The 16,155-nt window shown below is 41.8% G+C and overlaps 1 protein-coding gene across 1 annotated transcript in view; it reads right to left on the bottom strand.

Annotated features, from left to right (window-relative positions):
- LOC140380623 (CUB and sushi domain-containing protein 1-like) overlaps positions 1-16,155 on the bottom strand; it is a 357,895-nt gene that overhangs the window by 96,479 nt on the left and 245,261 nt on the right. Inside the window, exons 10-13 of the mRNA XM_072464482.1 lie at positions 9,995-10,116; positions 4,646-4,749; positions 4,214-4,332; positions 112-294 (exon numbers count right to left, since the gene is read on the bottom strand). Of these exons, the coding sequence (XP_072320583.1) occupies positions 112-294; positions 4,214-4,332; positions 4,646-4,749; positions 9,995-10,116 (528 nt within the window). The remainder of the gene's footprint in view (positions 1-111; positions 295-4,213; positions 4,333-4,645; positions 4,750-9,994; positions 10,117-16,155) is intronic.

Raw genomic sequence — 16,155 nt, 5'->3', positions numbered from 1 at the left:
GTCATGTCCTTACGTTGTCATCCCTGTTGTTTTCATGTTTCGATAACATTGATAAGTAATTTTAGGATCCAAACCAGTGTCTACTAGCATAATGACTGAAACCATACTCACAGACACAGCTGGGTTTGTTGCCCGACCACTGGTTGTTGTGTTGACACGTGGCAGTTCGTTCCCCCACAAGTTCAAACGCTGACTGGCAGGAAAAGGTCAGCACATCTCCATGTTGAAAGCGATCTCCGTTGCGCCGACCAAACGCGGGAACCCCAGGGTCACCGCAGCCTCCCCGTTCAATCTCTGCAACGTGGAAACACACAAATGATACACTGATAATTACCAACAACATGTGACACCCAGATAACCAACGGCCCTGAGAGCAGAGAGCTGAACGCCTACAGCATGTAATTATGTGACGTTATAATTAGTTAATTCTGAATGGAATGTTGTGACAAATTAATTCTAGCTTATATTGTGTATTTTTACAAAAGTTCATAATGACATGTTTTTTGCCTCTAATGAGTGAAAATACAGGTAAGTTAGTGGATAATCAGTTGGACAATATTCACAGATCTGCATTTGCATTAAACATGACTGCAAGGTGGAACTTCTGTCAACACATTTAAAGAGTTATTATACACAATAAAGCCTCTTTTAGCAACTAATACGCATCATTCAACATAAATATCAAGGATGTTCTTATTTTTTACTTCAGTCCTAAACAGAACCTTTAAGGGCTACTGCAATTACACTGAACTCTTTGTTATTGTTCTAGTGTTTAACAGGAGTGTGTCTGTGTGCATGTGTGCGTAGGCCTGGGTGTATTTTTGAATCACAGCGGCCTACACAGATCTGTTTACGGACTTCAGAAATGCCCAGATGAGTGGTGAGCCAGTGGGAGGAGAGTGAATTCAAGTTTATGCAACAGTTAATCTCCTCGGACCAGAGCTGGCAGCGCTCCTGATGAGGCTGTCACAAGATTGACAAATGGGAAAAATTGACAAGACATAGAAGCAGATCAGTGGTAATACAGCAATGTGGAGGAGGCTGTTTGTTCCCACACCACAGCCATACCGAAGGAGGGGATTGTATAGTCCCGTCTCACAGGTAATTACCATTAGGGTAATTGTGGTGTAATTTAACTTTAATTGGAAACAGCAAAACAATAAGTGCAGGCAAATGTAAGCACACCGATCCTTGCACTTTTCTTGTTAACAAAACCACAAGAGATACATCCAAATAGAAGACGTTGGAGGTCTACATAATATCTGGCAGGTTGGCTAATGTGACATGTTTTTTATAAAAGGATAAAGTAATGACAAAGGTTGTTAAGTGCAAGTCAATGACAGTTTAATATATATTTATACAAAAACTTGAGATGTAGATATATTAGATGATAGAATTTCACATATGGACATTCAATCTGACCATTAACGTACATTTTTACGATCATTGACTGAATGTGTTAGTCAGATGTGCCAAATGTTCATACAAATATAAAAAAGGCATGGAACAACTGCATAACCTCCTGGTCATGATTGGTAAATGCATTCATCACACTTACATTCAACCAGGAACAAAGACGTAGCCTACATAAAATATGAAGTCCTTGATGCAGAAACGACTCACACATCACGACTACGTCACACTTTATCATTTATAGTTTAAGTGGTTTGAAACTTGAATATGGCCAATGAAAGGCAATACTCACAAAATAGATTATTACATTATTATCTATTTGTATAATTCTTTATAATTGACAGAGTAAATAAAAATAGTATATAATGCAGAGATCTTTGTCTTTGTACAGTTTAGTAGCGGGAACTGTACAAAATGGGGCTAAACTGCTTTATTATGCAATTTGTAGTTAAACAGGTTTGTAGTTGAGTTTGTAACAATTTGAAATTATATAAAGACCATCTGATTTTTTTATATTAACGTAAGCTGTTGTTTGGTTACATTTAGTGTTATTGTCATTGTTAAGTAATTACTGGAAATATTTTCATGTAATTGTAATTATAAATGAAATGCAGTAAGACTTTGACCTGGTCCATTCCATTATTGATCTCTGCACTGTTTTCCTTCTGAGCTCCCACGTGCCTCTCAGCGTCGGCTGCTTCCTAGTTTTGTTCCGCTCTCTGGTCTGTTTGCTTTCACAAATCAAAACACCTTCTCAACTGAAAAAGAGGCTGACTGTGTGTGCAAACGGATCTTGACTCCAATCAAAAGTGTATTCTGAATGCACCCTAAAATTAAAATGCTATGGCAGATCAGAAATCAGAAATAAATCGCTCCTACATCTCATAGCAAGATAGTCAATGTTGCTCTCTCAACCCGAAGCAACACTGACATAGATCAAGATCAAGATCCCGTGAATCTAATATGACCAACCACAATGTCCAATATACACAAAAAATACACATATAAAACACCTCTGTAAGACGACTGGACCTCTAATTTGACTGAAATAACAACCGGTCATATCCAATTATCATCTCTCTACGATAAAGTTGGCCTTATATTAGTCCTCTAAAACACTCGTTATCTCCATCCACTTCCAAGTCATTGCCTCCACGCTAAACACATGTACCCTGACAGCATTTAAAGTGCAGTGCCCACATGTGCCACGTTCTTCCTGTGAGCCTGACAACCTCAGCACTCTCAGGGGGTAACACTGATCAAAGAGGAGGAGAAGGTGACGATATCCGCCGTGACAGACGCTCAAAGATGTACTCTAGGGTTCTCAAACATACACGCGGCGCGCCAGCAAGCCTCTGCGAGCTCCTGCTAAGTGTACAGGCTAAACAGCGCTTTGTCTTGTTCATGTTTGTCTCTAGTCATTTAAAAAGGTAGTCTCTGTCTACTTCTGCAAACCAATGGACCTTCACTGAAAAAATGTGTTGTCCATGTCTGTGAATGCAAGAACAGACTAGACAGCTACTACAAGGAACAAAAGAGAAAGCAGATGTCAGGGCAGAGTGAGCAACATACTATTACATTGAACTACAAAGGCACATTTTCTTTCAATGCGCCACAACGAGTAGTCGGCGTAATTGTGAAACGTCCACTACACGTTCAGGTTAATATAGACTGAATGAATAGACGCACATTTTCTCTTACATTCGACCACGGCAGAATGTTGTGCAAAGTTCTTTTTAAATAAACATAATATTACTAAGCACTCCACTGTAGGAAGGGACACCGGAGTGATATCAGTGTGTGGTTCGTGACCCAGGAAAACAGCGTCAGCAGCATCACTGGATCAAACCGAAGCATGTGCTGAACCTAGAGCATAACCTTCACACCCTTCGCTTCTGGCAGACGATTTGGTGTCCACGCGCAATCTGTCATTCCCTCTCGTTCTTTGTCCATTTTTCATTGTCTCCCAGTAATCATATCACCTGTTCCCTCACTGCCCGTCTCAAGTCGCTTTGATTTTCAAGCTAGCATTAGCAGTAACTAAGAAACACACAACGTTGACTCATTTGAAAATGAAATGAGTGTTTGAAAATGAGTGAATTGAAAATGAAGTGTTTATTTTGCCATTGTTATTGTTATTAGTATTATCTTGTCTTACGCTAAGCTGTTTTTATTTTATTTTATATTGCATTTTATTTTTATCTTATTTTTTCTTTACTTATTTTCCCCCTCCATTCCTTATAAGGAAATGAGAGGTTTTGTCTATAGGAGTTTTGTTTATAAGAGTTCTTCTATTAAGAGTGTTTTTTAAACTTCCGACAAGTTATCTGTCCTTTCCTCTGTATCTACCTGCGTTGCAACAATGAAATTTCCCCATGTGTGGACAATAAAGGATTATCTTATCTTATCTTATTTAGTGCTGTGCAAAAGTCATGTTGACGCATAAAAACAAAATGTATAAATGTAAAAGAAACACTCTACATTGGGCCAAAGGATTAAGACATTAGATCCGGATGCGCTTGGATAGATTTTGTTCAATCTTGAGATATTGAAAACATTTTTGTATTTTTTAATAATTGTTTTTATAAAATACTTTGCTTATGCCGATCCGCAAATGTCCGTGTATTGCTTTCTTTTTGATTACAAAACCACAAAAGGCTCCAAGGACAGAGAACGATGCATGCTTTTTCCCTTAGAATATCCGCATAAGCTGTCCTTGACTTTCCAACTTCCTTATATCAAAATAATAGCCGTTAGTGTATGGGTTAGTGCGAGCATAGAGTGAAGGGGGGCACAGTACCTTCATAAACAGCCTTAAATCCCGCAGATCCAATCGTATCGTCTGACTGCAAATGAAGCCACATCTGATTGGACAAGCTGACGATGAGATCGGGGACACTGGACACTGGGCCTGTGAGTCTGTGGAAAAACAACACCTTATACAGTAAGGTTGTGTTGAATCTGAATCTACTTCAAATGATGCAAACATACCTATTGTATTTGAGTGTTTATTTTGTATAGGGACGTGACTAATTCAAGATGTATTCCAATATATTTTTTTACCCATTTTATATATTTTTTTTATAAACAGAGCTGTTTTCTATTGTAATTGTTCCTTGAAATAGAAGACAAATACTCTTGCACCCCCCCTTCTATAAAGTAGCCATGATGAGTGTAAAGTGATATTGTGCTAGTATATAAATCATTGAAAGTGCAGACAAAGGGAGCTTACACATATAGCACTCGCCGGGTGTCCCCGATCTTCCCTCCATCTCCCACCGTCAGAGTGTCGTATCCTCTTTCCATATCAAACTCCTCAAACGATAGCTTTATCACCTAAAACAATGAAAAGAACACAGCATAAATCTTAATGACTCTACATTTTAAGAGACTAAGATTTCCCACTGCATTTAACCAATTAAATATACCATCTTTACAGAATTGTAATTAAATCAGGCCTATATATAATAAAATGTGATTTCTTACTATACTTTTTATTTTTATTTGGTCATATCCTGTTATTTCCTCTCTCAGCAGAGGGGGTTCAAGGTCTGAGATGACAGGAACAGCACATTTAGCAGAAGGGGATCCATCAGTCAGCAGAATACACAATAATAATGAAAACACTAACCCCAGGTGATAGTGGCGTAAAACCATTTCAACATGCTCAAATTAGAATTATACAAGACAGAAAATGGTTTGGAATAGAGCACAATACGCTATATTAGCAGCAACAGAAAATGTTAATATACGGTGACAATAAATAAAAAACATTTGTTTTCAATAATTTCAAAAAAGACAAATTCAACAACATATTTTGAGCACCAAAATAAAATGACAATAAAAAATGTTTGTGGCAGAGGTGAGAGGTCTCTTTTAGCCTGGCCCAGCAGATATGTTCTTGTACCACTCTGTTGTCTGGAGCTAAAATTAAATGTCTTTGGGTCCAAGTAAAGAGCCGGTTTAAGACCTAAACTGGAGAGACTCAGTCAGCGCTGGTACAGAGCAGGAACAGCTGTCCAGCAAGTACAAGGTTCTTCATTTTCCCAGCTGAAATTGAGTAGAGACGTTGGTGAGCTGCCATGATGACAGTTTGGATCCTTTTTCTTTTCTTTTTACTTTTGACCCTTCAAACAAGGAGCTCAAACTAAACCACCAGGAACATTTTTGAGGACACATCCTGTGTACTCCGCTCTCCCGGGAGTGGTTTATGATGCCAGTTCATTCGAGCAGAGGCGCCGGGCTGCTCTGAAACATATTCTTATTTGTTAAAGCACTGTACGTTTTATTTTTGCTGTAACACCAAAAAAAGGTATTAATACTATTAATATTATGGAAAGACACAGAGGTACGAGTCAGAAACAATATGTCTGACAAACAAAAACATAACACTGACCACATCTTCTACAGAACCTCCTCAAGACCAGGTAATACTGAGGCACAGCAGCCGTTTTTGTGCCGTTAATAAGATCTTCACAGAGGAAGGACCCTGTTTTCAGACATCTGAGTCTACATTTATCAGGGAATCTAAATACATGTATTGCCTTTCATATTTCTTGCATGTTATTTGGTATTTGCTGTCTTCAGTCTGACTCTTTTATAAGGCACAAATTAAGTCATTATTACATCTCAAGGCCCAGTAGAAATATTTATTTTGCAAACCTGATGATCAACTAAGCAGACTTTCATGACAGTTTTCAAACATTATGACCAATACCGCATCAGAGGGCAGGTTTAACTTTTAAAGAGATCAACAGAATCATAAACAGTTTGTGTGTGGATATAAGACTGTATAGACTGTAGTGGGGCCAATCAACATCACTACAAGGTCTACCAAGCAGAGGATTATGGTTTTATCGTCTGCAAAACAGTTTGAAAGAGAATGTTCACCATCTTCTAACACTCGTATTAAATATGAAGACAATCTACAGCCGTTGTGATAATGTTTTGTTTGTGTTTCGAGTGAACAGCTGTGCGGTGCTGCTCTTTGATTGTTTCTCAGTCAAAATCATCTCAGGTGTCCTATTGGTTCACGGATATGGCGAGATAAAAGTGTGAATATTGTGAAAATGTGCAATAATCTCAAGTGGAGACAAAGCGGATCTCAAATATTCTACCTACATGTTACATTCTGTGCCCTCCCCAGATTTCAGTGCCAAACAAAGAGAGATGCTCTTGGTCCACCGCCTGATGAAACCTCACCCAAAAATGTTTTACTTATTTGAATTTATTTTTGAATTTATATTTTGTTATATGAAGAATAAATATGGTGCAGTTTTGTATTATTTTTATACCCTGACCATCTGAAAGGAGAGGTGCATTGTCAAACTGTCAAAGATATTCATTGACAGACTGAATGTTGTTCTCCCTGTTGTAAAACACCTATAACCACAGAAAGAAATTGTAACAAAAACTTTTCATGTGAAATAGTATGTTTGTCTAAAGTTCAGCACAGCTTAACCAACCTACTGAGAAATCTAATTGTAACAGTTGGATCTGTGGTCTGACATGCAGGTCGAGACCCACATCTTATGGCCATATGTTAGAACAGACAGTGGACCAACTTCATCTGGGGGATTAACTTTGTCCATGACTACAGACCATTACATTAACCATGGCGCTGCCTTGATCATATGTCGATCTTCTGGTTTTTCGTCTGTCCGTCACTCATTTGAGACAGGAAAACGATCCTGTAGGAGGCAGCATGAGCGCAATGTGTTGACAGAACATAAAGGAGCTGATTCACATTCTCGTCACACTCCAGACACAAACCATCCCGACAAGATGAATGTTCAGGTTTGATGAACCCAATAGGCCAAAATAATCCTTACAAAAACACATGGATCTCAAACTGCCCTCTTTGTGGCCTCTGGCTGAAATTCTGTTCATAAAAATAATAAAGAGAATGATGCTTAGGCATGGATCCCCTGGCACTACTGTGACTGGCCCCGATGTACAACGAGCTTCAGTCGAATATGAACAGAGGCTGTACTCTAAAAAAAGTGACCTACTGGTACCCATGGTTAATACAGTTTTACCATGATGAATTAGTAACAGTAAATTACATCAGTTTTACAAAAATATCTGTAAAATAAGTTTGTATTGATCAGCGACAGTAAGCCAAAAGTCATGGTAGAAAAGGGACATAAGCCATTATTTACGGCAAAAGAGCTTCAAACTCAGACAGTCAAGTATACAAAATTAAAAATAAAATAAAAATTAAGTGCAGATTATACTCTACCCATGAGACAGACGAGTGCACATAAGTACTACGGAGTCTTGCATGTAATACAAAGTGACTGGGTGCTGCCGCAGTCTATTCCCAGAGTCTTATTAAAACAAGTGAGGACAGGAGTTAGCTGCTTCATTAGTGTGAGGGTCTAAGCACTGACGTATTGCCTTTACATGCTAATTGTTTATCATAGTGTCAAGGGCCAGTGTTGGTCTCAGGAGGCTTCAGCCAAAGGACAGACGGCCCAGACAAAACAAAGCTAACACAGATCAAGGAAATCTAATGACCATTCCATTTTAAGTTAATTTGTTTAGGGTGGAGTAAACTAGACAAAAGGAATGAACTGAAGCAAAACACTCATAATGACATAGTTATGAGAATCCTTAATACTGTTAATGCCTTCAATTATGTCTAAACTGATCTCATTGTGTTTTCTTTAACGATAATAAGACTGATCAGCTACCGTACTAACCATACAAATATCAAAAGTGTGCTACCAAAAGGAGTATTTACACGCTGTCTGCATCTAATAATTAAGTATTTTAACGATTGCAACCCAGGAAGAAAGAGCCGTAAATGTAGAACTGACTGAGTGTTTGCTCCTGCTTCAGTTTGAAATCGGAAAAAGCTCATTAAAAAGCAAAAATGTATGCACATGAATATTAACAACAGGCCCAAGGGATTATAGGAGCTAGGAACGCATTAGATAAATTGAAATACTTACTTCCTCCTAAAACTGGACTATCTTATGAACCATTCAAACTTTTAACAGTTATATCAGAAGAATTTAGGATTGAGTAGTTGTAGATATAGTGTAAATTAAGTAATGAACAAAAATAAGAACGTTGCCAGGTGATGTCTAAGATAATGAAAATATGCTAAATGCATAAATGTGTCTTGCCACCTACAAAATTACATTTAGCCTCATATTATACCATAATGTAGAGATACACTCTATCGGATTAATATGTATTCACAGTGTATGGGAGAGAGATGATTAAAGATCTAATGGAGATGTGCGGTGATGCGTTTCAAGCTGTTCGTTGATATGTCTGTGCAGTCAGCCATGTCTCGGCCTCAACAAAATCATCTGCCTTGATATAGATGAATGGAACGGCCAACAAAGTCAAGAAAAAATACTCAACAACATTGTTTTCTCAATCTCTGAGTTAGCAATTAAGTTGACAGACAGTCCCACTGCATTTCTCCCAACAAGCTGTCAGCACAATACAAACTATTGATTTGCTTGCCTTTATTTGAAAAAACTCAAATGACAAGCAGACACCACAACCAACAACCAAAGAATTACTCACTGGCTATTTAAGCAAGCAAACAAAGGAACAAAAGGTGCACACTTCAGTGAAAGTCTCTAGCTCAATATTTGTAACATGGTATTGATGAAAGAAGTCATCTGAAATAATAGTCAATCAAAGAGAAGGACGAGAGCAATATGGAAGATGCAGGGAGCGAGCTCAGGTTCAGACTCAATCTAACAGAGGGGGAAAGGGCTACAGAAGATTACAGACTATGTGCTGTTATAATAGTAAATGTCCAGGTGCATCTATCAACCACTCTTGAACACTTTTAAACACTTTTCTGTGGACAGCTGGCTTCACTTGTAGCCTGGCATGCGTGTGCCTTAAACACTCGGCCACCAAGCAGCACACTCTTAAACACTTGTCTTTGTTAATATCTTGTTAATATTTTGTTGTAATTATCTTTGTTAATATCGAAAATATTCAGATAGATTTCAATAAACTGAGCTGAAAGAAATTATTAAAGTGTGTGAATACTGTGTCCAAATATCCATGTTGCTATGCCTCTATCTCAGAGTGAAAAGCTCCTCTTTGTATTGTTGTTCGGCTCTTAGCGGGACTCAAACTAAGCATTTTAAACAAATCGGGTAAAGTGAAGGGAATAGAACTGAAGAGCAGTAAGAGATGTTTTTAGGGAGAGTGAGCTGGTAGAGAGGAGACCGAAGAGTATAGAACGAGTAAAGCAGAGAAACCAAAGACAGGAAATGTGACAGGACATGAGAAGCAGATAAGAGAGCAAAGAAAGTGCTGATAGAGACTTGAGATCTGGTAGCACTAGCAGGTATGAATTATTCATCCTCATACTACAACTAAAGTCTCTTCGCAAAATCTCACAAGTTTGAATTTATTTACTTTCCTTTTTCGTATTTAGTATTTTCCTGCATATACATTTTTTGGCATTTTTCAAATATTCTTTAAAATATTAAATTCACTCAGGCCCAAAGTTACTGGGATAGGCTCTGGTTACCCACGACCCCTAATGGGAACAAGGGATGAAAGATGAATTAATTAAATTCAAACATAGAATACTTACTTTCTCAGGATCCATTGCTGTGATGACCCACACACAATGTGCATTGTTCTCATACTGAACTGGGTAGTTGGGAGAAGTTATGATCCCTCTAGGCCCCCGTAGATTACTTCCACACGTCCGTGCTACAACAGTACAAGAAAAAGAAATAGAAAATAGAAAGAATCAGTCATCAATCATTATAACAATACAGCTTAATGCAACCAGTACTGTATCTGTATTTTGAGGGCAGATACTTTAGTACACTAGTACCACTCCACCCTCCACACAAATGTTACATAGTGCACCTTTAATGATACATATGATGGCCGGCAACTTCTCTCCAAGATTTAAATGGGGCCATTGTTTATAATAAGAACACTTGTGTTTAACCTGCATTGTTCACATGATGCTGATCACTTCTGTGTCAGTGTTTCTCAGTGGAGCCTCAGCCTCTGCTGCCTCTGTGCTCCGTCCACTGACCCATCCACTGTGCAGCTGAGAGAAGAGACAGAGGGAGCTGAGAGGAGGGGAGGAGGAGAGGGAGCTGAGAGGAGGGGAGGAGGAGAGGGAGCTGAGAGGAGGGGAGGAGGAGAGGGAGATGAGAGGAGGGGAGGAGGAGAGGGAGATGAGAGGAGGGGAGGAGGAGAGGGAGATAAGAGGAGGGGAGGAGGAGAGGGAGATGAGAGGAGGGGAGGAGGAGAGGGAGATGAGAGGAGGGGAGGAGGAGAGGGAGCTGAGAGGAGGGGAGGAGGAGAGGGAGCTGAGAGGAGGGGAGGAGGAGAGGGAGATGAGAGGAGGGGAGGAGGAGAGGGAGATGAGAGGAGGGGAGGAGGAGAGGGAGATGAGAGAAGAGACAGAGGGAGCTGAGAGGAGGGGAGGAGGAGAGGGAGCTGAGAGGAGGGGAGGAGGAGAGGGAGCTGAGAGGAGGGGAGGAGGAGAGGGAGCTGAGAGGAGGGGAGGAGGAGAGGGAGATGAGAGGAGGGGAGGAGGAGAGGGAGATGAGAGGAGGGGAGGAGGAGAGGGAGATAAGAGGAGGGGAGGAGGAGAGGGAGATGAGAGGAGGGGAGGAGGAGAGGGAGATGAGAGGAGGGGAGGAGGAGAGGGAGCTGAGAGGAGGGGAGGAGGAGAGGGAGATGAGAGAAGAGACAGAGGGAGCTGAGAGGAGGGGAGGAGGAGAGGGAGCTGAGAGGAGGGGAGGAGGAGAGGGAGCTGAGAGGAGGGGAGGAGGAGAGGGAGATGAGAGGAGGGGAGGAGGAGAGGGAGATGAGAGAAGAGACAGAGGGAGCTGAGAGGAGGGGAGGAGGAGAGGGAGCTGAGAGGAGGGGAGGAGGAGAGGGAGCTGAGAGGAGGGGAGGAGGAGAGGGAGCTGAGAGGAGGGGAGGAGGAGAGGGAGCTGAGAGGAGGGGAGGAGGAGAGGGAGATGAGAGGAGGGGAGGAGGAGAGGGAGATAAGAGGAGGGGAGGAGGAGAGGGAGATGAGAGGAGGGGAGGAGGAGAGGGAGATGAGAGGAGGGGAGGAGGAGAGGGAGCTGAGAGGAGGGGAGGAGGAGAGGGAGATGAGAGGAGGGGAGGAGGAGAGGGAGATGAGAGGAGGGGAGGAGGAGAGGGAGCTGAGAGAAGAGACAGAGGGAGCTGAGAGGAGGGGAGGAGGAGAGGGAGCTGAGAGGAGGGGAGGAGGAGAGGGAGCTGAGAGGAGGGGAGGAGGAGAGGGAGCTGAGAGGAGGGGAGGAGGAGAGGGAGATGAGAGGAGGGGAGGAGGAGAGGGAGCTGAGAGGAGGGGAGGAGGAGAGGGAGCTGAGAGGAGGGGAGGAGGAGAGGGAGATGAGAGGAGGGGAGGAGGAGAGGGAGATGAGAGGAGGGGAGGAGGAGAGGGAGATGAGAGGAGGGGAGGAGGAGAGGGAGATAAGAGGAGGGGAGGAGGAGAGGGAGATGAGAGGAGGGGAGGAGGAGAGGGAGATGAGAGGAGGGGAGGAGGAGAGGGAGCTGAGAGGAGGGGAGGAGGAGAGGGAGCTGAGAGGAGGGGAGGAGGAGAGGGAGATAAGAGGAGGGGAGGAGGAGAGGGAGATGAGAGGAGGGGAGGAGGAGAGGGAGATGAGAGGAGGGGAGGAGGAGAGGGAGATGAGAGGAGGGGAGGAGGAGAGGGAGATGAGAGGAGGGGAGGAGGAGAGGGAGATGAGAGGAGGGGAGGAGGAGAGGGAGATGAGAGGAGGGGAGGAGGAGAGGGAGATGAGAGGAGGGGAGGAGGAGAGGGAGATGAGAGGAGGGGAGGAGGAGAGGGAGATGAGAGGAGGGGAGGAGGAGAGGGAGATGAGAGGAGGGGAGGAGGAGAGGGAGATGAGAGGAGGGGAGGAGGAGAGGGAGATGAGAGGAGGGGAGGAGGAGAGGGAGATGAGAGGAGGGGAGGAGGAGAGGGAGATGAGAGGAGGGGAGGAGGAGAGGGAGATGAGAGGAGGGGAGGAGGAGAGGGAGATGAGAGGAGGGGAGGAGGAGAGGGAGATAAGAGGAGGGGAGGAGGAGAGGGAGATGAGAGGGAGCTGAGACTCAGAGCTGAGAGGGAGCTGAGACTCAGAGCTGAGAGGGAGCTGAGACTCAGAGCTGAGAGGGAGCTGAGACTCAGAGCTGAGAGGGAGGCTCATTTGCTGAAAAATGAGGCTCTGTTGTGTCAGTTCATGCACAAACCAATGAACGAGACAAAATCTGAGAACGCTTATTTTATTGACAATAACACTGGTCACTGTCCAGGCTGTACCCCGCCTAAGGCCCAAAGTCACTGGGATAGGCTCCAGTCACCCGCGACCCCGAAAGGGAACAAGCGGTAGAAAATGGATGGATGGATGGATGACACTGGTACTAAAACATCAAACATTAATTTAGACGTTTGTATAGTACAAAAATATTATTATTATTTTATATTTTTCTGACATAATACCAATATAATATTTTGAGGCTGTGAGGGGGGCATAATTCCTCTATCTTCTAAGGGACGAGAAGCACTGCTCTAGAGCATAACTAATCCAATAACTAAACAATTTAAATATCACAAGACTTATTATCCATTTTTAGAAGTATGATGCTGAAAAGGTTCATTGAAGGTAACATTTCGCTTGCCATTTAAATCCACTGCAATTTGTCTGGTACACCTGCTCCATGGATTCCTCTGCAACCTCTTTATCAACTATTATTCCTCATGGCCTTTCCTGGTACATTTTACTCCTGCATTGAGTTTGTACTGTGCTGATCGAGGTAATATGTCTTCTCCTGCACATAGTGTTCCATTCATAAAGTACTGCCTTCCAAATTATTATGCAAATTGTGTTTAAGTGTCATAAAGGTAATTTTTGTTGGTTTTCCAGTAAAACTTCCAGTAAAATGGTATTGTTTCTTATGTCAGTGAAACCATCTCAGAAACCTGTGCCAGTTTGTTTGCCTAGGTCCAAATAAAATCCAAACTTAAGAAGGACCTTCCACATTATTAAGTAGACGACAATTTTCAAGCAATAGCGGAACGAAAAAGGATCTCTAGTGCCAAAAAACGTGAAATAGTTGAATGCATTGGACAGAGTATGAAAACGTTAGATATTTCACAAAAACTTAAGCATGATCATTGTACTTTTAGGAGATTTGTGCAGATATGGCACAATGGAGAAGGTTTCTGCAGACAATAACATTGAAAAAAGAAAGCTGCCACTAAAATGCCATTAATGCCCAGGATTACAAGTAGAGGAAAACTAAAATGACTTGAGCACTCAAGCCTCAAATGCAAAATACAACTCAAGGGTAGTGAATGATGAAGGAAAACCCTTTAGTTGGAAGCTCAAAGTTGATTAATATGTCACCTTTAATATTTCTGTGTGGCGTTAGTTCAAATAACCATTTAATAAAGCATTGACAGTAACTACAATAAAACACATTTAAGTAAAGTTTTACAGGGGCAGTATTGAGTGCAACACGCACAAAGGGATGAGTCAAGTAGAAAGGTGAAGATTATACTGGCTCGAGGAACAGAAGAATAAAGGGCAAAAGGAAGGACCTGCAAACACCAGAGGAGGAAGAAGGGTAAAGGAGGAGCTCACATGACTGATCTGCCTGTTAATTAGAAGCGAGAGGCGAGACACACAGTCACGGTACACACACACACAGTGGCACATTGATGGCGATTCATTCCAGAGAACAGCTTCTAATTAGGACTAAACTCTCAGCAGAGAATGCGGAGGGCTCAGGAGGTTCAATCCCTGGATAGTGATCAGGTCGACTATAGAACAAACCAGGAGCCCGGGCAAACTATTTTTAACCCCTCTCCATCAAAGTCTAGACACATAAGATAGAATCCTGATCAGAATACTTTATTTCTTAAAAAGACGTAATAAAAAACTATTTTCATTCAACCATAAGATCATCATGTTGATTCTGGATCTTTTTAAACCCCCTTTTTGTACATCTATAGGTAGTGATGCTAACCTGGCCAGCAAGATTAATTCTCACAATATCAGTGACTTCACAAACTCACCAGTAGTGCAGTAGTGGACAAATCACAGTGCTGCATTGGGGTTTGAGTGGAAACCAAAAGTGAAGTGCACAAACAAACCAAAGCAAACATGGCAATGCCAGCTGATGTACTTGAACCTATTTTTACAGAAATAGGGACAATTATTATAATTGTTTTCTATGTGTACAGGGTGGTGCTTGTTGTTGGTGCCTTTTTCTCAACTTAACCCCACATGTCGGACGTTGGGCTTTTTCTTTATTTATTCCATTTTGTCCACCATCTTATAAAGAAAACTCAACATGCGTGTTATGCTGTACATACAAATAAAGCTGTAACCCTTTTATTTCCATGCAAATCAATAATTCTGGGAACCATCAGGGTCAGTTTGTACTCCAAACCCGTGAATAAAAAATTAACCTCAAGTAAAGGGAAAAATTAAGGACTTTTATATGAGACATTTCTGACATTTCTTCTTTATTACAAATACCTGAAACTTTGAATTGAATGTGACTTTACCAGGCAAGATTTAAAATCGAAATTTCTCTGTGCAGAGTTTGTTTGTACTTCTGATTAGAGTAAAACAGACATCAGAGTCCAAAACTACAGAGTCTCCAGCTTCACAAAGGCTCCTGCCAATTGTTTGTGCTCCAAAGGGTTCAGGTACAGCTTCAGTTTTACATGGGGGAGATTATAAGGGTAAAAATAAGCCCCCAGTGCAAAGGGTTAGTTTAACAAAGGTTTGATTTCTCGGCTTGTTCTGTTGCTGGGACGCTTGAAAAAAGTGAGCCAGGCTACAATGACACTGCAGGCTGCCAAATAGGATCAATCAATTGTGCGCACTCAATCTCTAAAGATTGACTTTCATGTTGCTAACTCTCTAAAGCTAACGGCTCCATGAAAGTCTAAAGGCAAATAGAAACATTAGCATTCATAATGACTCTTGGCTTCCGTCTACCTGATGGATGTTTGTGCTGGATGCACTATGACTGCACTATTACGCAGCAACTCCACAGGGAAATATCTGCATCTGTGAAATACTCCAATTGCTTTTATGCGCAAACATTTGATGATGGTTAGGTGGTCATACTGTTGTTGTTTGTTTTAAAAAATGAAATCATTGCGAGTGATTGAAAGGAAAAGGTCATGTTTACTGCATGGGTGTAGTTTGTCCAAGTCTGATTAGATCAATACAATAACTTTTAAACTTCTATTTTAAACTTTTCAAATACTAGTTTTGGCTACCAACTACTGTGAATGGGAAATGTTGTTTAGCTTCTTCTGGAATTAAATAATGGAATGGCATTCTTTGTTAGCGTTTAACTCTGTGTCCCGTGTGTTCTACTGACTAGCACAGGATTAGCACACTGCAGCCACATATGCTCAGAGTAATGTGATGTGACGCGGGCCCTACAGTACATGTCAGAGAATTGGAGCTGCCTGTCTGGCTCTGGTGATGTGTGAGCTGTTGTCTGCTGGACATGTGTGAGTGTGGCATCCACCAGGGCTGATGCTTGCGCTGTCTGTCCTGAGGAGCATGAGAGCCATAGGGCCCTGTCAGGAAACATGTGGACTGAGGAGTGTCTGGTGATGCTATTGTGTCGCTTTCTAGCAGCGATGAACCAAATACACCAATACACAGCTTCAGACAAAGATTTATAGTATATCATTCAATTTTTAAAAATCCATTAGTCCTGCAT

This window comes from Eucyclogobius newberryi, unplaced genomic scaffold, assembly GCF_026437365.1.
Source record: "Eucyclogobius newberryi isolate DKJ021-1_F unplaced genomic scaffold, fEucNew1.0.hap1 SCAF_5, whole genome shotgun sequence".
In the NCBI taxonomy this organism is placed as follows: domain Eukaryota; kingdom Metazoa; phylum Chordata; class Actinopteri; order Gobiiformes; family Gobiidae; genus Eucyclogobius; species Eucyclogobius newberryi.
Note: the sequence above shows the minus strand (reverse complement) of the source record. Positions and strands in the feature narration are given on the sequence as shown.